This window comes from Xiphias gladius, chromosome 1 (assembly GCF_016859285.1).
Source record: "Xiphias gladius isolate SHS-SW01 ecotype Sanya breed wild chromosome 1, ASM1685928v1, whole genome shotgun sequence".
Lineage (NCBI taxonomy): Eukaryota > Metazoa > Chordata > Actinopteri > Istiophoriformes > Xiphiidae > Xiphias > Xiphias gladius.
Genome location: NC_053400.1, coordinates 17,540,601 through 17,568,122, shown reverse-complemented (window position 1 = coordinate 17,568,122; position 27,522 = coordinate 17,540,601). Strand labels below are relative to the sequence as shown.

Here is a 27,522-nt window from a genome sequence, read left to right as displayed (position 1 = left end):
GCTTCTCTTTTTCTGTTTTTGCATATTGTCTGTTTTATTGTTATTTTAATTGTAAATTTATTACCTGCCCCTAGAGTAAAAGATAAAGCAAAGTAAAATAATGAACGGACGTATTGAATAGTTATTGATGCTGTTCTTCATCTATCCTATGGAGGGCAGTAATACATTCAGAAGCGCGGAAACATTTGGAAGAAGGAGAAGAAGAAAAAGAAGGAAGAAGAAGAAGAAGGCCAATGGAACTGACCATCATTTCGCTGTTCGTCTCTGGCTGTCAGCTATCTAAAAACGAATTTAATCACGAATATTAAATTGTACGTGTCCCGTGAGCAGTGGATAATGTCAACCCGGGCTCTGCGAAGGCTCAGAGGGAAACAGCGGGGTCAGGAGGCCCTAGACCTCGGGGAGCTAACTCTGAGTGACAGCCCGGAGGAGCAGGCTGAGGGTGAGGAGGAGCAGCTGGACGCGGCCAATGTGTCTCATCCGTGTGACAGGAAAGAGAGCAACCGAAAGGCAAAGAAAAACAAGGCTCAGAAAAACGTCAGCAACATCTATGAACTGGTAAGGCGACGGTACAATTTTACAACTACATGTTAGCTACTTTGAACGTAACGTTAGTAATGTGCTTACAGCCAGCTCTCTGTTGATAACCCTTGCTAACACGGGCTAGTCCCGTGTCGGTAGCTAATTTCTCAGTTTCTTTAACCCTGCAGTTATTCCACATACATTATATTTTCGGTTAAAGTTTGCTAACAAGGTGTCTACTGTATTAGATAACCACTGGAAAGTAGCCCAGAGCACCGGCTTTAAGAAAACGTTGACAAAAAAGTCAAGTGAGTGTACTGTACAACAGGCATGTTTACTAGCCTTTAAATGATCAGACAAAATAGACATATAGCTAAAAGTTTACCCAGGATCCAACTTATCCCTCCAGCTCCAGTTTACAAGAGTTCTCTGTATTTTTAAGGTAAAGAGAGTTCACTGATCAAATTTTGGACAGATGTGGATGTTCAAAATTAATAAAGTCAAATGGATTGTGGACTCATTCATGCCTTTGATAAAATAATATCAAAAATGTAATGCTTGAATTGCAGTGTGCAGATAGACTTGTTGTGATAAAATGTTTAACTATAAAAAAGAGTGTTACACATTTGAATTGAACAGTCCTTAAGTTATATTTGCTTTCTTTTTATGAAGCCAAGGATCACTGTTAATCAAGACAGTAAAGATATCATCTCCTTATTATATCCAGCTAAGATTTACTTTGTATCAAGTTTGTGACTTAAAGGGAAATTGAAATCCCTTGCCAAATGAATATTTTGGTAATGTAAAATAATTTTTTCTATGTTCAGGTTAAGTGTAAAAGATATGACGTAGGTTGTACTGTTCATCTCAACAGTAAGCTCTTTTAATGATTATGAGTTAAAAGAAATATTTTTTCAGAGCTCATACTCATAAAGAGCTTAAATCTGAACTCTATGCTTACAATTTATTCACAATCACAAACCACCCACAAACTGCGGTTCACAATATTGAGTTTTTATATCCTTTACCTTGCCATTTTGAACTTACAAATCTTGTCCATGAGTAGCGGCTGGTATTGGATTTGTTGTAACCATTACATAATTTTATGAAAAGATGTTGTTGTCTTGCTAATGGGTAAAGTTTTTATCAGTGATCCATCTAGGTATGGGGTTTTTACTCACATCCAGCAATGCTTTACCCAACACACTTCTTTGCCAATTTGACATTGTTCCTAGATATGTGATGTAGACAACGAGGCAGAGAAAATCTCACCGAATGAAGAGGCAGAGAAACCAGATGGAAATAAAACAAGTGGCATGGAAAAGAATGATAACACAGATATCGACAAACCAGAAAAGCAACAGGAAACATCTACAAAGGTAAAGATAAAGCAAAGTGAGAAGGGTGTCTTTCTGTGATCCTCTGATTTGGCTTAAATATTCTACTGATCTAAATGTGCATCTTTGCATATATCAAATTGCCATCTTTCTTTTCTTTAACAGTCTTTGTCTGGAGACAGAGTTAAAAAGAAGAAGAAAAAGAAGAAGACAAAAATGACATCAGAGGATGAACAGGTATGTTTTATTTAGAAGGGATTCAATATCTGCTCTGGCAAGATGGCTGTAAAATGTAAATGATAACCCACCCTTTATTCCAACAATTAATGGACACTTTATTAGTAATATTTTTGTTAGCACCCGCTACATATAATGAAAATAATTTTACTGACAATATGAATGAAACAGTGTCTTACAATAATTCTTCAGTGACAGAAAGTATATACACAATATAAAAAACTGTAGCTCCTTTTGGCAATTAAACAACAATTAAATGTTGTCACACTTAATTCACTGTCTTGTGTTTTTTTTTTTTTTTAATGAATTCTCTGTCTGATTACAGAAGGCTTCACCAGATGATAACATTGATTTATTGGTGGAGAACTTGGAGCAGCCCAATGGTCTGAGTTTGCAAAATGTAGATTGCGGAGGCTCTGACAGACGATCTGTGCTACATGTGGAGCACAGGTGAGGAGACCGGCATCTCTCATATAGACAAAATATATAGATTCAGATCAGATTTTTAAACAAATATTTCTTCATTTTTTTAACCAGCCAGACTTGACTTGGGTGGTGATAGAAGTATCAGTTTGTACGTTTACAAACATACAACTCTGGATTCTAGTGTACTGTATTATTATTGTGTTAATAAATTTAAACAGTTAAAATATTCAAAACAAACACAAGTATACATGAAACAGTTTATTGGAGTAGCAGTGCTAAAATATCTCTTGACAGGTGCTTGGTCAATGGTCAGTTCAGTACTATAATATACATTTCTGTGCTTCCTAATTAACACCATGTGGTGGCGCTTGACACCACATGATGAATCAACGTGGTTCACCAAAGGTTAAACTTACCAAATAGTGATGCCAGAGAAGGCTATTTCATTTACCTGTCAAAGGCAAATCATCTATGTTGAAAGCAAAGCATTTGATGTCACAGCACGTGCTCACTCACCTGTTGGTAAGATGGATGGCCCAAGTTAAACGTGAAAACTCTGCTCTGCCATTTTTTCACTGATGGAGTGTCCCTAATGTGCACTCAGTTAACAGCCACTGAGTGTTAATCACTGATATGTGCTTTCATATAACCTTCATGGAAACCTTATTTGCTATTATTCCTGTTTATTGACAGAAGATACTGTCAAACATGTAAAAGTTGACTATGTTAACAACAAAAAAGGCAGAAAAAGTTTTGTTTTGGTTTGTACATTTGGTTTGTGGCATTCACAATCTATGAAGCTTGGACGGACAGCCAGAATCATAATGATTAATTACTTAAGTAAGTAAGCATATGTGTACTATTTGTTCAATATGGTTATCAGTCAACTTATCAACATTGCCCCTATATGCTTTGATTTGTTTGCATTAGTGTTGTAGAAACTAGAGCAGACATGGACTGACATGTCCAGAACATCAAAATCAAACAGGATCTATTTTTTTCCTTGGACTATATTTTCCTCAACTGATCCGCATTGTCAATTAGCCTGTTATTTTCTGTGTTAATTCATTAGGAATCTCAATCCAGAGACGGAGCTGAAGAGATATTTTGGGGCTCGAGCCGTTCTCGGGGATCAAAGGTAAAAGAAAAGGAAACATTTTGTGAGATTGTTTGAAATTAGATGGCTCAGATCTTCTGTCTGTATGTATTCAGTATATTCTTGTGCTACTTTTTTGTTTTGTTTTATTTATTCTTCACAGACCCCGACAGAGAAACAGACAGTTTCACCGTAGCACCTGGATGACCAGTCCCAAGGACAGCTGGCCTCGCTTCAGCCGCCCAGGTAGGCTTTTCCTTTACAGTCATCTGAATTATAGCTTGCACTTTTTTAAATGTATGATTTCAAGCTAAAAGGGACTGTTTGTCAGTTTTAATGATTGTCCTCTGTCGATAAAATGAGCTGCTGGACTAATAATACAGTCAAAAAAGACAGTATGTACAATATTATTTAGTTTGACCCCACTTGACCCCTGTTTTTCTCTTGATATGTTGTGTTAAAATGAAAACTCTTTGAGCTTTGTGTTGGCCCACTGGTCTAAGATTTATACACCAAAACACACGCATACACACACAAATGAAGAGAATCTCTTTAAATGCTGCTTTCCATGTAAATTCACATTCAGTTTCATGAAATTTTATAAGCACATTTAGTGACATTAAGTTATCATATCAGTATGCAGCCTTTCATACAGCAAATGATAGGAATTCAATGTTCTTTATATATTCTGTGTATTACACATAATTCAACCTGATTAGCACCTAAACAACCCCAAGCACTTAGTCTGAAGGAAGCATGAGCAATGGTTTTTCAATCGTGAGAGCCTTAAACTACCGTAGTAGCACTAAATATTTTTACCAAGTATTCTGTAGGATGAATGTTACTTTTGTTATACTGACGTCATCATAAAAACTGCCTCATTGTGTTTACACTGAAAGTCACCATTGTGTAATCTTTCTGTGAGTTGTTAATGATATGGTTGGGTTTCATTTTTTTCCCACAAATGTCTCCTTAGGTAGCTGTTAAAGTGGCAAACCCAGCCTCATCGGCACTCAAAGTACAGTATTTCAGACATTGGCTGACTGATTTTGCTGAGAAATTTTGCCGAAATTTCTTATAACTGTTACTCTAACACTATTGACGTCACCACTCATAACATCTCTATGATGTTATAACAGTGTAACATCAACGCTAATATCTAGGTTGTCTTGCATCTTGTTATAAAACTCTCTGTGATTGATTCCGTTGATCAACCATGGCACACCATGAGAAGCCATGATATACAGTTATTTGAGTCCCGTTAACAAATGTTGGTAGGCACAAAATGCAAACAGAAAACAAATAATCATGGTCTGAAATATGTAATACGTAATAATTCATATTTGTTTTTGTTTTTGTTTTGTTTTTTTACCCCTTTTAACACATAGTGCCCAAAGTTTATGGGTTCAGACATAACTGGACACTTGGCTACACTTGGCTGTGTTGTTTCAATGTTCACACACAAAAGAGCTCACACGTTTTCTCAAAATTGATTGAGAGTTGCCATTTAGATTGAGGTGGAGTTGTCTGTCAATTTGAGGTGTAGAGAGGTGACCATGCAAGGGAAGAACATAATAATAAGGCACATAAAAAGCAGAAATCTATGTGAGAGATGTCAGAGGTAATTGTTTTGACGAAATCAGCATTTGGGTACACTCTAAAAAGCAGGTGTGTATAGGAAAACTAGAAAATGTCAAATGAGCTGGTAAACCGAGTAGCACAGAACTTGTGGATGAGCAGAAAATCATTTGCATGGTGAAGAAAAACCCATTTATGACTGCACAGCAAGTCCCGTACGGGTTTTTCAAGTCACAGCAAAAGCTGTAGCTGGCTACAGTGAAGCTCTGTGAGAGCATCACCAGGGAAGATACAAAGTGTCGGGATGTCTGTTGGCCAAAGACTTCAGGCAGTCATTGACTTAAAAAGATTTTCCACAAAATATCAAATATGATGAGTTTGTTTGACTGCATGTGTATCTGTCCAATTACTTTTGAACCTCTAAGCTGTGGGCACCATGTGTCAGAAAGGCTATATCTGCCACACCCCACACATCCTGGATGCTGTTGAGTCCGTGGATCCCACCAACATTGTGGTTTAAAAAAAAAACAACTAAATAAATTCCCCCACTCCTCAATGGACAACTGCAATTAAAATATCCTCATTTTGTTTTAACTATGTTTTGACAAACCAACCTGACAGAAAATATGTGAAAAAAATGTAAAATCAGATCTACAATTTTGCAGAGATGGTGTCACCAAAGAATCAGTGTGGATGCATTTTTTAAAATTTTGACCCATATCTTGTATTGCAATATCGACGTAAACCTGCTCAAATTAAAACTGAGACTTGGCACTTTAATGTAGTATCCATTATGTTATTTCAACTTGAATGTGCTTAAGCTCAGAGTTTGAAGAACAAAACAAATGTGTAACTGTCCAAATATTTATGGTCTGGACTGTATCATCACCTTGTATCACCCTGTTGCATCTTTCTTGTGTTGTTGTTTTTAACGGTGCTTGACGTCTCCACAGGAATCTCAATGACTTTGCTGCATTCAAAGGATGGCATTCAGTACTTCACTTTTGAGCACAGTCGGGACTACCAACAAGTACAGTTCAAGTTCCTGGATGCTGTTGAGTCCATGGATCCCAACAACATTGTGGTAAAAAAAAAAATTCACCCGCTGCTTAATAGACAACTGCAATTAAAATATCCTCATTGGGTTTTAACTATGTTTTGACAAACCAGCCTCGCAGAAAATGTGTGGAAAAAATCTAATATCAAATCTATGATCTTGCAGAGAAGGTGTCACCAAATGATCAGTGTGGATGCATTTTTATTAAATTTTGACCCATATCTTGTATTGTAATCAGCATTCTTCTGTTGAAAGAATTTTCTTTATTCAGACTTTGTATCTTTGTCCATCTCTGTCAATTTGACCATTGTCCCTTTTTTTTTTCCTCCAGGCCCTGCTACAACTTAACCCTTACCACATTGACTCCTTGCTGCAGCTTTCTGATGTCTGCCGCATACAGGAGGATCAGGAGATGGCCAGGGACCTCATTGGTGAGGATCAAGGGCTCCTTCCTTAGATTACATGAATTCTAAACCAAAGACAAGACTGAAAATGTGTTTAGGGTAATATCAGTACCAGTAATGAGCCAGAAGCCAAACTGATAAGCAGGTTTTAGAATCATACCCAGGGATTCACTATACTTTACCAGAATCTGTTCAAGACAGGGGTCCAGACTGCATCCAAAATGGTTGAATATGCGACCATTTTTTGAGAGTGTGCGAGTTAAAATTTCACGTGGTCGCATTCGTGCGGATACAGGACGATCATTAGACTGTGTTGTTGCCCCTCCGGCAAGGGTACTGTGCTGCTCGAAAGATGAAGGGGTCTATAGCTGATTATGTTAAAAAAACAAAATGCAGAGAGAGAGAGAGAAGGAGGCTGGTGGAGAGGGAGAGCCAACGAGAGGTCCCGACTCAGACACAACTGATAATGAGAGTGCAGGCTGCAGGGAGAGACCAACTGAGCCATAGAAAAGGACAGAGTAATACTTTCTACCATAATAGCTAACGCAGTACCCATGGTTTGGTATGAGGGGAATGTTATGCCGTGTGTGTATTTTGGGCAATGTGGCCCATCCATTGCAGGCAACTCTTAACTTGTTACCAGGTTAAGCTTGAAATTTTGAAGTTGCATGACAACAGTAACTTCTTTTTAGAGGTTAGATGAGAGTAATCGCTCAACGGAGGAAAATTAATATTAAGACAACTATTCCTCAGAAATCAAAGTCACTTATTAATACCATGCTGTACCAAAAAAAGGGTGCGACCAAAACATGCACTGGTGCAACCAATTGAAAAAGTTAGTGGCACCAATGCTACCAGAGGAAAGGTTAGTCTGGGGCTCTGGTTAAAGTGCAATCAATGTATGTGGCTTGAAGGCAAACAGAGACTATTTGTTTTATTAAGTTTATGATGAAGATTTCTATCTTTAAGATAGTGACCAAATATTGAACGTAGAAATTAGTGGTTTGAGCTGAATGCTGAGTTTTTCCTGGCTCAAGAAGAGACTTACTTGGTATATAAATATCAATATCAGATTTGTTGAACTTCAGTGTAGCAAGTCTGGCTTTGCCATTGTAGCCAGCTTAATACACATGCTCCTTCTTTTATGCTTTTATAGACACAAGATTTTGGCATACACATGAAAAAACATGACTGCAGTTTTTTCGTCCAAGTCTGTTTTTTCATCATGACCCTATCTGTCCCTTTGCCCAGTTTTAAGCATTTTAATGTTACAACAAAGTCAGCATGATTTGGTATTCCTATTATAAATGCATTTCAATTGTATCACTGTTAAATGTATTGAACTACACGTCATCATACAAAATATCAGTCACATACCAAATCTGTTACTTATAATGTTGTTGTTTACATATTTTCTTGTTAGTTGGTAAGCAATAACATAATGGCAAGCAAATCAAATTCCTCAAGTTTTCTTTAATAAAAGTTCTCAGATGTTGATTAAATATACTATCTATAGCTTAGTGGGAAGCGGCATGCTTGCAAATAATGGAGAAATAATCTGAAAAATAAATAGAAATAAGTACATTTTTAATTTTAAAGAAACCCAGTGATCAGTCCATTTAAAATAATAACCATGCACATCCAAAAATTCGAGCCAATCTCATAGCTTGTTTTGGTGCTTTTTGGTTGTTTGGTTTAAGATGCATAAAGTACTGTAATCAAATCACAGATGATTCCCACTCTTTGTCACATTATTAGGCAAAATAATTGTTGTTATTTTAGTACTCAGTGTCAAAGTGTGTTTGTGAACTGTAAATCAACAAAACAGCCATTGTGGAAAAAGTCAAGGTTCATGCCTCATGCAAAGCACAATACTGGGTTTATTATCATAGGCCTTTTCTGTGATTGGACAGCTAAAATAGTTTATGTAGAAGACCAGAGGCATACATTAACAAAGGACATTTGTCTTCATTCCTGTCTAATTTATTATTAACTTTAACACAAGACAGAGAAGAAAGACATGCTACACAGTGTACTGTTCTCTCAGTGAAAGAAATTCATTTTTTAACTATGACTACTCATATGTTTCTTTCTTTCTTTCTTTCTTTGCTTTTTTTTTCTTTTTTAAGAAAGGGCCTTGTACAGCTTTGAGTGTGCTTTTCACCCTTTATTCAGCCTTACCTCAGGTACCAGCAGGCTTGATTATCTGAGACCAGAAAACAGGTTGGTTGCTCCTTTTTCCTCTTTTCTGGCTTTTGTTAGACTCCTCACTTTTGTGAGGCATCAGCTGGATCGTAATTATCATTCATAACCTAAATGCTGTTTTAAGGACTCAGGAATATAATTATTCAATAATTTCTGTTTGCAGGGCATTTTATCTTGCTCTTTATAAGCACATGATGTTCCTGGAAAAGAGAGGATGCCCACGGACGGCTTTGGAGTACTGCAAACTGATCCTGAGGTAAAAAAGGGAGAAGCTTGAGCTCTGGGAAAGGAAAAGTTATAGAGTTGAAGGGAAACAGTAAGAATTTTATAAGTAATGTATACAGAAAAACCCATAAGCTTCTCCATTTAAAGGTAAACCAATAACATAGCTCTTACCTCAGTTACAGTCAATATGTCCCTGATCTCTTTATGACTAACTTATCTACTCTATTATCACTGACCAGTACTCTGTTCATAAAATCACATTGACATCACATTAAAAAGTATTACATAGGATCACATGGCCTGCTAGTTAAACAAAAATAGTAAATTAACCAGTGGGAGCAATCCTCAGAGTCTGAAGATATTCTTCAGAGACTGTTAACTCAACTATTAAGCATAGTTGGTCAAGCATATTCCACCGCTTCACCCTGAAAAGCTCTTTGGTTGCTCTCGCTGTATGTTTAAGTTTGTTGTCCTGCTGAATGATGAAATGTCGTCCAATGAGTTGTGATGCTGTTGACTGAATCTGAGCTCACAGAATGCTCCTGTATACTTCTACATTCACCCTATTGCTCCTGTCAGCAGTGAAATCATAAATGCCAGTGTACCAGTTCAATTGGCAGCCATACATGCCTCAGCCATAACACAATCACCACCATGTTTGACAAATGCGGTTGTGGCTTTCAGTCATGGGCTGTTCCTTTTTTCTCAGACAGTTTCTTCTTTCCATCATTTTGATAGAGGCTGATTTTTGTTTCTTCAGTCCATAGAACTTTGGGACTCTCTTTGGGAACTCCAGGACTCTACCGGTTTCTTTTTGTGTGTTTTTGTGAACTGTAGCCTGGCCTTTCTGTTTTTGAGGTTTACCAGGGGTTTGCATCTTGTGGTGAATCCTCTGCAGTTATGGTCATGAAGCTTTCTCTTGATCATTGACAAGGAAACATATACGCCTACATCTTGGAGAGTGTTCTTGACTTGCTCTGCAGTCATAAAGGGGTTTTTCTTCACCGTGCAAATGATTTTCTGCTCTTCCACAAGATCTGTGCTCCTCGGTCTACCAGGTTGTCATTTTCTAGTTTTTCAGTACACACCTGCTTTTTTTAGAGTGTACCCAACTGCTGATTTTGGCAGACTAACTACTTTTGATATCTCTGATAGATTTTTGCTTTTTATGAGCATCATAATTACCTTCTTGACTTGCATGGTCACTTCTTCACTGCTCATATTAAGAGACTCCACCTACATCTAAATTGCAACTTTCAACTCTGTCAACTTTGAGCCACGTGTGAGTTTTCTTTTTGTGCAGGAACTAACGTTGAAACGACACACAGTTGACCGAGAAACATTTAGTAGCAAAGTGTCCAATTACTTTTGAAACCCTGAAATTTGGGCAATTTGTTTAAAGGACTATATCTCCCACAAAGTTCTTTCTGTACTGATGCAAACCTACTGAAACTAAAGCTGAGACTCGGCAATTTAATGTAGTATCCATTATTTTATTTCAAATTAAATTTACTGAAGCTGAGAACCTGAAGAACAAAAAAATGTGTAACTGTCCAAATACTTTCGGTCTGACTGTATATTACAATTTATGAGTCTGGACAGACATGGATGTAAACTGCAACTTGACTGGTTGGCAGAAGCATACAACCACGAGGAGGTAATTGTAATTTAGGCATTCAAATGTTTTTCCCCATTTATTATACTGTCTAAAAGTGACAGTGAAATACAGGCTAATCTAAGATAATGTGTGTGATGATGATAATTTAATTGATAAAATAATTTACATTTACAGTACTAATAAATTCCAGAAACAATCAGTGTAGGTGTTTAAATCTCATATCTCAACATAATACCTCCCATGTCATGCTGGTACAGATACCAATTACATAAAGCTTTATACACACTCAGAGGCCTGTTATCCCACACACTGCTTCCATCAGTCTGCCAAAGCTTGAGCTTTACAGCCTGTCCATATAATGGTCAATGCTTATCTAGGATTTTCATCAAACTCTGGCTTCCTGACTTCATGACAGCTATGGTCTGGTCCTTTTGTAGGGCAGCAGTTTGGGAATAAAAACTGACAGCTGTCCCTCACCAACCAGCAGTGATTGAATCACTGCTTAAAATGGCAAAATGATTGAAAACAGAATCTTAAAAAGCATTGTTTAAAGAACTGTCTCACATATATACTGTATGATATGATTAACACTGTCAATCCACTGTTTTAGAGGGAAGAGTGAATAATTTTATTTTTATTCCCTTGGTTTTTGAACACAAACTATATTCTGTATCATCATGCAATGCCCAGATAGGATTAAATACATTGTACTGGGCATTCAAGGAAACCAGCAATATTAACTTATTTCATGTCATTGTCAGTAGCAGTTTGTGTACAAGAGACCGACAACTTGGAAAAAAGCCACTATATGGTTACTTCCGTCAATCAGTGGCTTAAGCTTCAAAATTTACACTAAAAGCCAATAGCAGAAGAGTGACCTTTTTGATGCTTTGTGGTTTTTGATGTGTTATTTATTTCACACAAATGTGTAAACATCAAAATTTAAAATGAATGTCAACTATGAACAGCAGTGCCTTATAAGAATCAAGCAATGTTTATGAAAGGTTAAGAGTTTTTGTTTTTTATGTTCCACACTGAGTGTGGGATGAGACTTGAGTTGTGCTTGGATTCAGATATTTGGTCTGCCTGTTTTTTTGGTCAAGTGCCTGTAGTAATCATTTGCTTGTGGTTTGTCTGCTACTCTTATTAGTTTGGACACAGACTCTGACCCACTTTGCATGCTCCTGCTCATCGATTTCCTGATGCTGCGTTCCAGAGAGTACCAGTCTCTCCTCCAATTATATGAAGACTGGGAGGTAAAGATTGCCATCATGTGCATATATGTGTATTTAGATGTGATTTTATACTGAATTTCAAAGTTAACTTTTCAGTCTGATACAGAAATTGTTTGTTTTTGCATTTCAGGAGCACAGAAATCTGTCCCAGCTGCCAAACTTTGCATTCTCCACAGCACTTTGCCAATACCATCTCAGTCAGCAGGAAGATATGGATCCTGAGGAGAGTGACAAACAAAGACGCAAAGCTGACCAGATGCTACAGAACGCTCTCATCATGTTCCCTGGAGGTTAGACAGGGAACCACTTACCAGCATATGAATATGTAGAATGATTACCCTTCAGTCATTTCTTCACATTGTTTATGGCTCACTAAATTGATCTCTATAATGTAGGGGTTTCTTACCATTAACACCAAGGAAGTTGTGAAAGTGTATTTTCACCTACCTGTATTGCTGTAAATCTGTTTTCTGCAGTCTTGATGCCTCTACTGGATCTGTGCACTGTGCAGCCAGATGCCACTGTCACCTCACATGCTTTCTTTGGCCCAAAGAGTCAGATAGGGTAATGTGTGCTGTGTCTATTTTCTTAAGCATTGCATAATCCAGCATTTATCGCATTTATTGCAATCCACACACTTATATTAATATAGCATGGAATTAATTTTTCATTCACTACTGTATAGCCTTCAATTATAACAAATACATTATATTATTGCTATAAATTATTTTTGTGTCAACTTTGCTTCTCTGTTATGTTTTCTCCACCTCCTCAATCCTACCTTTTAAAAAGTCGTTTTACCCTCTCTTTCTCTAGACAGCTCCCAGCCCTGGCTGAACTGACAGCTCTGTATGTTGGGAGGACTTACAATGTGTGGAGGGAGGCAGCAGTGATGCTTTGGCTTGAAGAGTCTGTGAAGGAAGTGCTGCATCGAGTTGATGCCAAAGACCATCTAGTGGAGGATTGCCAAAACAAGTAAGATCGCACGATCTGACCAGCTCAGCAGCCATAAGTCACATTTCTGCCAACCTTTGTTTTCCCAGCAGTAGAGACATTCATTAATGCCAATGAAAAGCAAACTAAAAATAGTAAATGAAGCAAACATGCTAACATATTGAGAAATTGTGCATTTGAAAAAGCTTTAGCGACTTTAACTGGGTCTTATCACTGTACTTCAAATGCCTTGAATATTGAGATAATTGTTCCCAAAGCCTTCACCTTCATCACTCTGTTCTAGGAGAAAGCAGAGGTACCAGAGTGCACCGAGAAACATTCATCGCCACGTCCTCCTCTCTGAGATCAAGGAAGCCACCTCAAGTCTGCCGCTAGTAAGAAATGATCAGCAACCACACTTTAACACACTTCACTGTTTCCACAGTGTCCTCAGTCCACTCACCAATAAAGACTGGATGTGTGAACGGCATCAGTCGGATTTTAACGATTCCAGTGTTAATTGTGAGTCTTCAGATAAATAAAAAATCTTATTAATTTTCTTATGGAAGGTTTTCCAATTATCCTAATGAGCTAGAGGAAAGTAATGAATTAATAATTTCACTACAAGAAACATGTGGCTTCTCATGGATGCTTGCTCTGATGCCTCATGATTTACAAATCAGATTTCATGCTACCCAAAAACTGTGGATCAAATTTGAGAAGTCAGTGATGCCAACCTTGAAGATTCAGTCTCCATAACTATTACCACATGTGGCTTTGGCTTTTTTCTTATAATTTCCAAACACACAACAGTGGATGTGCATGATTAATCAACTAAACAATAAAACATTGATACACTCACTAGTCAGCACCAGAAATACTAGTCGGTTAATTTAATTATTAATATTGTATAAATTTACAATGCCAGTTGAATCTTGCTTCTAAGATGTTATGCAGCCGTCTGCCCCCCTAATGCCTGGATGTTGTAAACAAACAATGTAGAAAGTGACACAGATGACACTTCGTAAAAGCAGCGTGATTTAGCAGTGTTTTGATGTAGACAATGAAAATACGATTGTATTTAGGCCGTGTCAGAATGAACTGGCATATAACCACTCGACCGGCTCAGGCATGTGGACGTTTACCTGCAAGGAGAGAAGGCTGCTGGTGCTAACACTACTAACATTAGCCACAATCGGTATACCAATATGACATTGTTTACCTGCAGACGCTGTGATTCTGCTCGGCCTGATAAGGCAATGCAGCCCATCCTGGCAATTTTGACTTTTTTCTGACTGTTTTCTTACTTTTATAGTAGTCGAATAGTCTAAATTTAGATTTCCGAGAGGGAAATGAGTCGTTAGGAGCATCCCTAAAAACAACCAGTTAATTAAACTGTCCAATCCAGTACGGGAAAAGGAACTTTTTCACAGATACATTTTTTTTTTTCTTCAGTGTAATTGCTTCATACACAAAATGTTGCTACTGTATTTCGTAACTGTAACACATACCTGCTGTGCTCCATCCCAGACCTGCAGTTAGACAAACAGCTTTGTGGTCAACCTCACCTTTTTACTATTAAAGAGAGAGGCCATACATTTCTTGTAGTGTGATTAACTTGTGGGATTTGTCTGGTTTGAGACAACTCAAAGCCATCCATCATTCTGCAAATAGTGCAAGTGCAAACTAAAAGTTGTAGCAGTAGGTTAGTTTCGTCAAAGGATATATTAAAAGATTCTAAATATTCTATATATATTGAGAATTGACTGGACCACACAATTTTCACAGATTTTTTTGTCTCTAATTCGAAAATTATACAGGGAAAAATAATACAGAAGATTTTCATAAAGCCTCCAGTGAGGTTGGGACTGCAAAGCTGGTGAAACTTTGCCTGATAGCTTTGTTCCGGATTTGGCTTTAAAGAAGTGCAACGTATCAATACAATGCTTATCACCTCTGGAGTATTCATGTATCTGAACTAATGCACCCCTGAGGAAGTGACTCTAATCTTGCACATTTTTTAATATCCTCAGGAGGTGACCACTCAGCCTGTGATGGGTTTTGACCCTCTACCTCCACTGGAATCAGTGATATCATATACCCGACCAGAGAGGTAATGGAGGACCCATACATCTGCACATGAAATTCTAGAGTAGAGTAGAGTCAAAGAAGGTGCAAATATTGTGGTTACCAATCCAACTGGCTTTATATCCTCAATTTGCTTTTACACTTTAATGAGATGTGTATTTGTGTGTCTGTATATAGGCAGCATGTTGGTGCATCCAATGAGAGTACATTGTCGCTGTTTTTCCGGTCTTTGCTGCCAAATTTCAACCTTCAGGTGAGTTGCATGGATCAGGCCAGGTAGGTCTCGAAAAATGAACCTATTAGAGGTAGTATAGTGCAGGGAGCAAAAAGAGTCAAGTCAGTTTTATTTATATAGCATCAACTCATGACAGGTTATCTCAGGCCACTTTTCATATAGAGCCGGCCAAGACTTTACTCACTTACAGTATCGCTTACAGAGACCCAACGTTCCCCCATGAGCAAGTACATGGCAACAGTGGCAGGGAAAGACTGTTTTTTTTACCGGGAAGAAACCTCAAGCAGAACCAGGCCTTGGGCAGCCATCTGCCTTGACCAGGGAGTATGTGAGAATTATGCCATTACCCATTGATCATAAACACTAAAAAAAGAACACTTAAGTTTTGGTTCCATCTCAAATTGAGGCCCCCAATACATTCTACTAGCTACACACCCAAAACTGAAACCCCTTAAGAGTCCTGTCTGTCAACTGTTACTGAGACTTACTGATCAAACAACATCCAATACTGTTCGACCTCAGACCAGCACTGATTTCCAACCACTAATCAGAGTAAACCAAATTATTGAATTAACAAAAGATGCCTATCTGCAACATTGGACGAATCAAACCAAAACTCAAAACAAACTTAATTGCTATCTGGCTCTAAAATGTGAATATAAATTGGCAGAGTCTCTCTTTACTGTCAAAGATACAAAGCAGAGAAAGATCCTGACCAAATACAGACTGCGTGACCACAGTCTATCCATTGAGACTGGAAAACACAAGAAGTCCCGGCTACCAACAGAGGAAAGGGTCTGTGGTCACTGCACGACAGGTTAGGTAGATGATGATGACAATAATAATAATAATAATAATAATAATAATAATAATAATAATAATAATAATAATAATAATAATAATAATTGAATGTTCGATTCTCTGTAAAATTATGCAATGTTCACTGATGTCAAATGCATGAGATTTAACAAACAAGGAAAGAGACAAGTCCTTTGATGATGCAAATTGGATGCAATTAGAAGATTATTTGTAGCTTTCACCAGTGCCATCTCTGTGCTATGATGCACTCTAAATCATAACTGAAAATCCTCGAATAAACCAAATTAAACAAATAAATTAGTTTTATGGATTTATCGAGTTGAAGAGCAAACAGTGGGGATGTCATCTGCAGACAAATCTTGGTGCTGTCGAATAACAGAAAAACATGCAAGGACATGAATAAAGAACTCATGATGTGCATGTGGGGATATCATGTGATTAATAGCTGTAAGCTCTACATACAGATAAAACTCATTGTTTCTAACAAATGCGCTCACAGAGTCTGTGAATAATTCACTGACCTGCCCCAAATGGTGTCAATTGATTTAATCATAAATTTTCTTTTTGGTGCTTTGATTTCCTGTGTGATGTCCTGAGAGTCGACTATTTTCATTGAACTTACTGTGCAAAATCAGTGAAGGAACACAATGTAAAGGTTGGGTTTCCTGTTTTAACGAATACTAAATAACACACAGATAAACCACAATAACAATATTTGAACTGCTAGAAGAGCTGGGAAAACATCTTAATACACAACCTTGACGGATTAAATATTTCCTCCGCAGACTCATGGTTACCCTAAGGGGATGACAAAAGAAAAATATTAAAGAAGGCATATGACCTTGTCACCATTAATTCTTTCCACGATTTCCGAGTGTGTCACACAAAATCTTTGGAAAATGTCTACTTTAGTTGAGCACATTACATTACACAGACATCAGAATCTATGGCTTATCTGTGGCTTCCATTGTCTACCTCTGCTTATGTACTTATGTGGGGCATTTGTGAAATTGTACAGTACTTGATGTTTGAGACTAAATATTCAGAAGAAGTGGATTATTTGAGATGTTTTTGTCAAAGAAGTGGATGTTACTCTGAAGCAAAATAGCTAGTCAGTCCAGTAGGCTGGGCAAAAAGAGATCTTTTATTTTTAATTGTGGGGTTATTCCATGTGAACTCAGAAGTCACAACATTTCCCAGTGGAAAATGGATTTTCTTGAAAAAATTAATGTGAAAACTTCTCTTAAATTAATGGGACCTTGCAAAATCCTACAGCTCTACTTCAAATACTTTTTTAGTTGTGAATTTTTGAAGTTTGGCCTTCTGAGCTAAATTTCATTATTTTTGTGATCCCTTGTATGTGTATTCTAAGCCTCATCAATTGCTTATTTTTCACCGGATTGGGTTGAAATTTGTACTGAACATCCAAGACACCCTAAGGATAATTCGTAAAATGTTTTCCTCTAAGTAGTAGTTGTTGAATGTTTTACTGTAATCAAATTTACTTTTTTACCCGAAGGAATAATCTTTAATTTTCATATCTCCACAAGTTTTCACAAAAATTTTGATTCTGTGTAGTATTCCTGTAGTTACATCACAGTGGCAGACATCTTTTTAAATAGAGCTATGTAGCTGAAAAACACTCTTTTTTTAAAGACTTTTTTATTTTGACTGTATATTTTCCAACAAACAATTATTTGAATTTCCTCAACACTTTGTATATATGTGTGTGTGTGTGTGTGTGTGTGTGTGTGTGTTTATGTGTATGTTTATGTGTGTGTATATGTGTGTATGTGTATGTATGTGTATAGGTGTGTGTTTGTGTATGTGTATAGGTGTGTATATATGTGTATATGTATAGGTGTGTGTATATGTATATACGTGTGTATATGCGTGTGTGTGTGTGTATATGTGTATATGTGTGTGTGTATGTGTGTGTATATGCGTGTATGTGTATGAGTGTATGTGTATGTATGTGTGTGTGCATGCCTGTGTGTATGCATGCATGTGTGTGCATGTGTGTATGTATGCATGTGTGTGTATGTGTGTGTATGTATGCATGTGTGTGTATGTGTGTGTATGTATGCATGTGTGTGTATATGTGTGTATGTATGTATGTGTGTGTATGTATGTGTATGTATGCATATGTGTAGGTATGTGTGTGTGTGTGTATGTGTGTACGTGTATGTGTGTACATGTATGTGTATGTATATATGTGTATGTGTATGTATCTATATGTATTTATATGAATGCATGTATCTATATGTATGTGTATGTATGCATGTATGTATGTGTATGTATGTGTATGCGTGTATATATATATATATATATATATATATAAATTTATATAAATTTCTTCACATCACATAGGTGTTTTCTCTCTTGTTTGAATGGGCTGAAAGCAACAAACATACTGAGCCCATTTTGCCCTGGCTTATTTTATTTATCTACAAACAAAAACTTGCCATCAAGATAATTTGAAAGATTTCTGTAATAACAAAACAGTCTGTAATGGTGCGTAATATGTACTAGTGAATAATGTAAGGACTCAAAGGCTACTTGTTACTGTTAAAGGATGGTGCTGGTGCCAGACCAAGCAGAGAACAAATCTGGTTTATGTCCAAACCATGTTAAACAAGGGTTATTGACAATTAAACAATGACTGAGGTGCTTAACATGGAAAAGTGTGTACTCAGGGGATCGTAAATGCAATGCGAAGACTGTATATGCGTAGTTTACCATTTGTGAATACATAGACTTCAATATTTGAAGTTAGACAGTTTTGTCTACCATGTCTTTGGTCTTCTAGTCCACTGCCAGTGTGCAGCACAAACCAGCTGCAACCACATTAAGATACATACATCAGGTACACCAAAACATAGAACATCTTGTGGGTCAGCTATACATGCTTAATGTTAACAGATGGGCCCAAGGCATGTTTACATCAGGACAGTTCCATCCATCCTAATTGTATTATTCACTTATGGAGAGGAAGAGATACAATATGGATAAAAGAAATATAGTTAAGGCAAGGGCAGATATGCGACCTAGTTCTTCATTTCTAATGTTAAAATAAAGTTACATGTCTGAGAGCAACATAATGTTATATAACACAAGCCTAGATTACCCTGGTATTGATGTGTTGTTATTTGCCTTCGAAAATGTACCCATCAAACTGGATCATTTAGTGTTAATAATTTACCAAATAATAAAAAATTTTAAAAAGCAGTAGAGGAAATTCTTTCTTTCGACATCATCGAGTACTACCAATGAGGTGAGACTGTTGAACCAGTGGTGACTATTGCAGGATTTTATTAAAATATACTGAACAAATTATAAAATATGAATGTGACAGTCAAGGATGTTAAATTAGAAAAATTATCAGATTGAGAAAGCCAAATGCTAACAGTGAAATGATTTACAGTCTAGGCATTTGTATATTAATTTATGTCTCATTTGTTTTTAAGGTTGGACCGAGGCAGGAGGATGATGTGGAAGTGGCACGAGCTGGACAGGAGCTGAACCAGGAAGTGAATCGTCTCATGGTGGCAATGAGGGACATGCTGGCAAACATCAGGTTTCAGGAGCCACCAAGAGAGGACAACCCCTACAGAGATGAGGAGGAATGGGACTGAGAGGAGGGAGACAGAGGGGGGATAATAAGTGTTGAGGATGATGAAGAGGAATCAAGTAGACAAAGAAACTTTCAAAAATGGATGACATTAAGAAAAATGAAAATATTTAATGGTGTTTATAATAATGGAGAGCTTAGCAGAATAGTTTTTTTGTTTTTTTTTTAATCCTCACAATTTCAGAATACTAAATTGAAAGGAAAGGATGACTTTGTGTCTTTAGCCTGTCCACTTATCTGCTTTAGTGGCACTGATTTAAAAATAAATAAATAAATAAATTTAAAAAAAAAATACACAGCGCCAATTCAGTCAATTGTGAACATGCGTTACCTTTTTCCAGAGTCAGAAAACAGACTGGTTAGTTGAACCTGTCATGTAACTAAAGCTTACAGTGTTATTTAACATAATTAAACAGTTTGCAGTTCCAACATCTCCAGTCATTGTGAGGTGAGAAGCACCAAGACATAATAGGTGCTATTCATCTTCCTCTAGTTTCTGGCTTTGGTAGTTTTTCATGTCCACACACATTGGTAGGCTTTATGAAAGAACAAATTTCAAACAGTTCTTATGTTGAGGGGGAAGTTCTGTATCACAAATTCAACCTTTTGCTTGGCAGCACTTTAACAGAGGGTTTTTTTTGTTTTTGTTTTTGTTTTTTTCCACAAAATCTGAAAGCAAATATTTCTCCTCATTGACTTAAACCAACAAGCTCCTGTCTTAAAATGCATCATTAGGCGATCAGCTCAAATTGTTATTAAAAAAAGCATCGGAGAAATTTGAAGACTAATTATGTTGAACACATTTGATGCTTTACTTGAATATCGAAAAATTGAATGGTTTAATTTGGACCAATCAACCTATTTTTAATCTGATGAATCTTTTTTCGCAAAACAGTATTCAGTAAGTTTTACCCCTTCCTGCATATCTTTAACCTTTATATCATAGAATGAAACTTACAGTTAATTTATGACCTGCTGCTTAATTTTTTAATGGATTTAAGGATTTTGAGGGAAGGCTGTAACCATAGTCATCTTGTACAGACTTTACTCTGTATATATATATATATATATATATGTATATTTACGTATATGTATATATGTATATATATGTATATATATATATATATATATATAAAACCACAAACACACACACTACTGGTCAAAAGTTTTAGAACAACTCAATTTTTCCAGTTGTTACTGAAATTTACATCATGTAATGTCCCAGTGCACTCTGAAATTAAAGCAGAACCATGGAATCACAAATCCTGATTTTAATCTAAATTTTTGACTCATTCAGCAGCTGAGCACACTCATGACATTATTTCTACGATGGAAATGAAACATTTTTGAGAAAATTTGTCCCAACACTGTTGCAGAAGTTCCAACAAATGCGTTGCAGAAAGCGTGTTTTATATTTTTGTTTTGTTTTGTTTGTTTTGTTTGTTTTTTTACTTTTTAGTGTCAGTTGGAACATTAGTTCTTCGGTGAAAATACAAAATATCAAACTAGTCAACCTAAAGGCTTCTCAGTCACACAGAGGACATAAACTCTAGAGACAATAAACAAATATCCCTCTACACAAACTGTAATTGTCTATACACTAACTTTGTTACTCATTGAGGCACATGATGTGCGACTGTGCTTGATATTAAAATGATGTCATTGTTCCAAGTTCACCTGGAGCTATGGTTGAGGTTGTGAGAAGTCTTCATGTGATCTGTTGGCAGTATAGAAAGGCTTTCATATCAGTGCCTCAGAAGGAGCTGTGTGTGGGGGTCAGAGGACATCTGATGTGACTCCAGTGTTGCCACACAGCTGCACATTCAATTAGTCATTACTGTGTAGTCAATGAAAACATCAACAGGTGCTAGAGGGTTGGGAGCAACTCTAAATGAGAGACAATTATCCTCACCCCCTGCTCCTAAAACTTAAATGAAACTTTACAGTCAATTGTGCCTTACTGTCTTGACATCAAATCTAATGCTATCTCAGTAAGCGTGTATCTCATGATTTTCAGTTCAAAAGACATGTACAGTAGCTGCCTAGGTTACCTAAATTTGTTCAAGATTGATTACGGTATAATCATTGTTTTAAAGGCACTGAAGTGTATATTTCACTGTGAAGCCGGTAGAAACCATTTAAATTATTTTAATACAATGGAAATACTTAGTTTAGATGACTTTTCAACCATATTTAGACAAGTTTTAAACTAGACAGTCGGAGATCTTTTCAGCTGGAAAATGACCAAAAACATGTCAAGAGGGTTGCTCAAATTCAGCGGTGATGTGTCTGGATTGCAGCATAAGACAGTTTAGGATATGTTTTTACATTGTCTTCTGCTCTATACTCCAGTTATTAAACAGCAGTTGCAGTGCGACTCAAATGGAAAACACCCTCTTGGATTGTTCCTCGTACATTTTCTCTATAGATCAGTAACACTGCAAATTAGTTTTGACAGATGGTCCATATATGATTACCATCCTCTGTTCAGCATGGTATGGCTCATCACGTTATTCCCTTCAAGTCACAAACACGAGTTTGTTGTTAATTGATTTAGTTTTTGCATGAAACAGGGACTGAAGTGTCAACAACAACAATAATGTTTACAGCAGCATATGAGCCAAATTACTTCTAAGGTCTGTTACAGTGGTTAAAAGCAAACAACCGTAAAGAGCAGAAGGTCTGCAGCGTCAAGACACCAAAGAAGTCAAAACTGAAATCTGGAATTGCATTAAAGGACGGGGTCATAGTTTTTCATGAACATACCCATGGGCAGACTGAAAGAATTTTTGTTTCATGCATTCGGTTCTCCTGTTCATAATTTCAGTGTAAGCGACTAGGGACACATTCACAGACATAGTTCTGTGCATTCCAAAATTCAGAAATGGTAATATGAGACGTCAGCAGTCTGATTATGTCAACGGAAGTGGATGTCTTCCAAAATCACTGTCTTTTTTATAACTGAATTCTCTTTCTGTCCTTCTGCTGTGGCTCAGGAAACAAACAAAGAGGGAAATCTTGTTCTAACCAGATACTAATTTTTGGAAGATAGCCACTTGATTTGTCTGATTCAGAGAGCTGAAGCTTCACATTAGCTTCAACTGAAATCATTTTTGAACAGAACTAGGGCCGGGGATTTCGTGCTCCATCACTTGCCCTGAAGCTGCTTTAGGAAGGGATCTCTCTGCAGTTAAATGGATAGGTGTAACAGTCACTGCAGCCAGTAGCCTTTTCAGTGTTCAACGAAGGCCTAGCCTCCAATATGGTTGAGCTCCTAGATTGGTTTCAACGGGAGGTTAACTGTACATACAAGATTTCCAAAGAAAGTGCTTTATGAAGGTCGAGCACAAAACGAAGTTGATAGTGTGCCGCTAAGCAATGGCCAACAAGGCGGTCACAGGTGGAGCGGTGACATTCCTGCGCATGCTGCCTAAAAGTGTTCTTAGAGGGAGAATGTATTACTGTTTGCATTCATAGCATCCAACCTCATTCGTTAAGGTAATTGGAAACGGCACGGCCTTCATTCCAACAAACATTTCAGGGAGATAAAAGATGAAAAAGCAGACAAAACAACGGTGAGACCAAGCGCATTATCGCGCTGCTCTCCTCTCCGCCCCCCCACCCCCCACCCCGAAACTGCGGCCGTCAGACGCCAGGCTACTGAGAAAGGACCGCAGCCCAGCTGGCGTTTGCGTGAGAGGAGTCGCCGCCTCGAGTCTTTCAGAGTCCTGCATGACTTTGACAAATGTTCAAGCAAGTCACAGCCTCCAGTTCCAGAGATACCAAAGACACTTTGTTGACCGTCACCGTGATGGTCAGAGGAGTCTGAATTGGTACAAGGAGTTCTGCGGATGGGCGGGTCTGGTGCACTATAAGAGTGACTTTGGGAGCGCAAAGTTTTAAAGGAGAAGGACGTTTTATGGATCTCTGTGCCGGACGAGTTACATTCATAGAAGAGAAGACTTGCGGCGAGGGGACGCACTTTTCACACGGACGAACGCGTCAGCTCTCCGGACTGCTGCGGTGCCTCCATTCGACTGTTCGCCCCGCAGCCGTGAGTTGTGTAGTCAATGGCTGAAATGAATGGTAGCAGCACCTCACTAAACCGCGCTTTGTGGACATTTAACAGCCACCGCGTGGATGAGTTCAACCACTGAAGAGTTGCGCCGGGAGAGTGGCTTGATTTTTTTTTTTTTTTTTAATACAGCTGACTGTGGGGCAACGTGTGACTGCAACAGCTGATGCTGAAGCATCATCCAGACCACATAGAAGACTCATGAAACTCCTTCGCCCAGTCTGACACTGTGCTGCAGTAAGATCCATCGCGACAGCCCGGAACCCCGTCGGTCCCCATACAGAAGCTAGACATGGAAAGGACCAACAGGTCGCGGAATTACCTCTCTACCCCGCACGCGGAGCTCAGCCCGCTGAGTGACCTCATGGATGAGAACGAGACGAACTCTACGGGTGGCGAGCGACACTCTTTGGGCTGCGTGCAGATCCGCATCCCGCAAGAGCTCTTCCTGGCACTGGGGCTCATCAGCCTGGTGGAGAACATCCTGGTGGTTCTAGCCATTATCAAGAACCGCAACCTGCACTCGCCCATGTACTACTTCATCTGCTGCCTGGCTGTGTCCGACATGCTCGTCAGTGTCAGCAACGTGGTGGAGACCGTCTTCATGCTTCTCCACGACCACGGCCTGCTGGACTTGCACCCAGGCATGCTGCGCCACCTGGACAACGTCATCGACGTGATGATCTGTAGCTCCGTGGTGTCCTCGCTCTCCTTTCTGTGCACCATCGCCGCGGATCGCTACATCACCATCTTCTACGCGCTGCGTTATCACAGCATCATGACCACGCAGCGCGCCATCACCATCATCGTGGTGGTGTGGCTGGCCAGCGTCACCTCCAGCATCCTCTTCATCGTGTACCACACCGACAACGCTGTCATCGTGTGCCTCGTGACCTTCTTCTGCACCACGCTGGTGTTTAACGCCGTGTTGTATCTGCACATGTTCCTCCTGGCGCACGTGCATTCCCGGCGGATCATGGCTTTCCACAAAAGCAGGCGCCAATCCACGAGCATGAAGGGAGCTATTACCCTCACCATCCTGCTCGGGGTCTTCATTTTATGCTGGGGCCCTTTCTTCCTCCACCTCATCCTCATCCTCACCTGCCCCACCAGCCCCTTCTGCAACTGCTTCTTCCGAAACTTTAACCTTTTCCTTATCCTCATCATCTGCAACTCGCTCATCGACCCGCTCATCTACGCCTACCGGAGCCAGGAGCTGCGTAAAACCCTGCAGGAGCTGGTACTGTGTTCGTGGTGCTTCGGCGTGTGATGGCATGTACATTCGGGGAGAAAACGAGGGCAAATCGGGTCATCAGCAATGTCGGCCACATCTTCCTCCTGAATGGAGGGCCCACATTGTGCCCAGGCCGAAGTAAGCCATGACTGAAGCACGTTTGATGCCCATGCGCGACACTGCACAGAACTAACCAGGACTGTATCTCTGATTAAGACTTCTGTACGTGTCATTTGATGTGGATTTGATGATTATTCACACGCGTGGCTTCCGTTTTATTTGGGGGTTTATTTATTGCTGCGTTACCCCCTTCCTGGCTCTGGATCACTGACTGTGAAACATCTGGACATTTAATCCGGTAGATCCTTAGTTTTGAGACTCTCTAAATTGAGAGAGACAGTAGGTCACTGGACTAATTAGCTGTAATAATTGATCACCATTTTATTTTTGTTAAGACATTTTTCCCTGTGTTTTTTTCCCCTCCCAGTAAATCAAATTGGATTTTCTTTTATATAAAATGTCTTTTTTGTTGGTCGAAATATGTGATCTATATCCACTCTGCTTTAAAAAGGCACTGACATTTTTTTTAAGAAGACAAGAAAAGACACTGAAAACATGCAGTGGAAATTCGCTATATCTCAGAGCTGAATTTCTTCCTTCATTAAATTAAAACTGAATGTTAGTGTGCTATTTTTTGGGGCTGTTTTCCATTTGAAATGAACTTGAAGAAATTCTTCGCATTATGCCAAAAGTTGGATTTCTTAGGGATCTTTACAGTCAACTAAACTCAGCGCTTGGCAAAACAGGCGTTAACGTCAAGGCTTTAGAGATAGTGTGATGTGTCATAGAAAAGTAATTACCACATGAGTACTATTATGTCTGGACCCTCCACCTTTTTCTCCACCTTGCGTCCTTTTCCGAGTGTTTTAAAGTAACTGCCAAATGTGTGCGTTGCATTATCCGAAAAAGAGAAGCATCGCGTGTAATAAGAATAATGTTGAAATTATTGTTGCTAAAACTTTTTATTTCATTTGGAAATAAATTGACTAAGATCATTTACCCTATCCAAGCCGCTGCAAAAAGAGCAGGAAATTGATTAAATATAAAAGGAAAGCTTTGTTGGCCCTAAATGGTGCGCTGCAACTTAAAAAAAAAAAAAAAAAAAAAAAAGGCTTGTTACAGCCTTCTCGGTGGCGTTGAGTGGAAATTACTCACCCAAAAATAAATGTCCGGATGACTGAAGAAAAAAAAAAAAGAAAAAAAGATGCGAAATCACATGAACGGCCTCGCCTGGTGGTAGGCCCGAGGCCCGGGGCGTAAGAGGGTTTATCAAAGACGGCATGTCAGAGTTCTTGTGGTTCTCTGAGATGTGCAAACAGGGACGGTTGCTAAACGAGTTAGGGGCCCGAATTCAGTTATGTGGGTCTAACAAGTGAGACCTTGGGTCTGATGGCCTGTGGAGAAGTTTTTGGAAAATAGGCTATAGATTAGAAAAATTAGTCCTATTTAGCCTATGATTTTAGTCTGCAGCTGGCGCAGATGCCAACTCCAGCAATACGGAACCGCTAAATGACAGCCTTGAGACCACCTAGACTATATTAACAATTTCAATAGATTAAATTGTCCTAAAATGTAATGTAGGGTGCAACATAAGGTTCTTGAAATTGAGAAGCCTGCTATTTTATTCAGTTTTTAAAAAAATAATTTAAATTTGTTTATCCTATGATGGGCTATCATGTTTTTATTGATCTTTCGGATTCGTTTTAAAGAGCACCTACATTTTAGACTCTAACTGACCGGTTTTATTTTACAAAAATTGAAATGCAGTTATAAAACTGCATTCGAGCCATGAAGTCCAGATTTTGTTTTAAAATTCCACACAATGCTTGGTATAGGGGGATTGGGGTCGGTTTTCTCAGACAGTTTTTTCCAAATTGAAGGGAAAAAATACTCATAAGTCCCATGATCAGGCTGACTGCCAAGACAAAAATAATAATTTAATTTAGTGGTTAGATGATGGAAACCATGCAGTGTGAAACATGCATGTTGATTTTGAATAATGTACACAGCCCCCACTGTTATCAGTGTATTCAGTCCTTGATATCTTTCACTTGTAATTTTCCTCTTGATTTTGAATTATAACTCACTTGACTTTTCCTTTTTCTCTTTTCAGTATTGATACTGGCATTTTTGTTTTAATATCATAACTTTATTTTCTTTTTCTGTCTTTTTGGCATGGAAGTTACAGAGGATTGTGAATGTACAGTATGGTTGTCCGTGTATAAAAATAGCCTCTTTTAATGGACTGCACTTATATAGCGCCGTTATAGTCTTATCGACCACTCAAAGCGTCTTACACTACATGCCACATTAACGCCTCACACACACACATTCATACAGCGCTTTTTTCTATACATACAGCACTTCCTACACACACATACTAACACACCGATGATACATTAGGGACAATCTGGGGTTCTGTATCTTGGCCCGCAGCCGGGGATCTAACCAATGACCTTCCTGTTAGTGGACAACCCGCTTTACCACCTGAGCCACAGTCGCCCTTT

At 38.4% G+C, this 27,522-nt stretch overlaps 2 protein-coding genes across 3 annotated transcripts; both read left to right on the top strand.

The window, feature by feature from the left end:
* Positions 1–182: 182 nt before the first annotated feature.
* Positions 183–19,918, top strand: tcf25 (transcription factor 25 (basic helix-loop-helix)). Of its 2 annotated transcripts, none has more exons than XM_040135824.1 (18): positions 183–558; positions 1,758–1,901; positions 2,025–2,096; positions 2,425–2,546; positions 3,595–3,660; positions 3,782–3,864; positions 6,150–6,280; positions 6,585–6,684; positions 8,787–8,880; positions 9,026–9,118; positions 11,856–11,961; positions 12,071–12,230; positions 12,417–12,504; positions 12,757–12,915; positions 13,178–13,268; positions 14,907–14,986; positions 15,139–15,214; positions 19,483–19,918. In XM_040135824.1, the coding sequence occupies exons 1-18, from the start codon at positions 337–339 to the stop codon at positions 19,648–19,650; spliced, it is 2,055 nt and encodes a 684-aa protein (XP_039991758.1). In that variant the 5' UTR covers positions 183–336; the 3' UTR covers positions 19,651–19,918. The 2 variants fall into 2 exon arrangements, with proteins under 2 accessions (XP_039991758.1, XP_039991750.1); XM_040135816.1 differs by having other exon boundaries at positions 2,422–2,546.
* A 3,973-nt stretch (positions 19,919–23,891) lies between these two features.
* Positions 23,892–25,428, top strand: mc1r (melanocortin 1 receptor). The gene has a single exon (XM_040130222.1). It carries the CDS (start codon positions 24,014–24,016, stop codon positions 24,989–24,991), a length of 978 nt encoding a protein of 325 aa, XP_039986156.1. The 5' UTR covers positions 23,892–24,013; the 3' UTR covers positions 24,992–25,428.
* Positions 25,429–27,522: the final 2,094 nt, after the last annotated feature.

Coding starts and splice junctions, on each gene's coding strand:
- tcf25 (XM_040135816.1), top strand. CDS start 337: ATGTCAACCCGGGCTCTGCGAAGGCTCAGAGGGAAACAGCGGGGTCAG. Junction 2,097..2,421: donor TGACATCAGAGGATGAACAG/GTATGTTTTATT, acceptor GTCTGATTACAG/AAGGCTTCACCAGATGATAA. Junction 12,231..12,416: donor TCTCATCATGTTCCCTGGAG/GTTAGACAGGGA, acceptor TGTTTTCTGCAG/TCTTGATGCCTCTACTGGAT.
- mc1r (XM_040130222.1), top strand. CDS start 24,014: ATGGAAAGGACCAACAGGTCGCGGAATTACCTCTCTACCCCGCACGCG.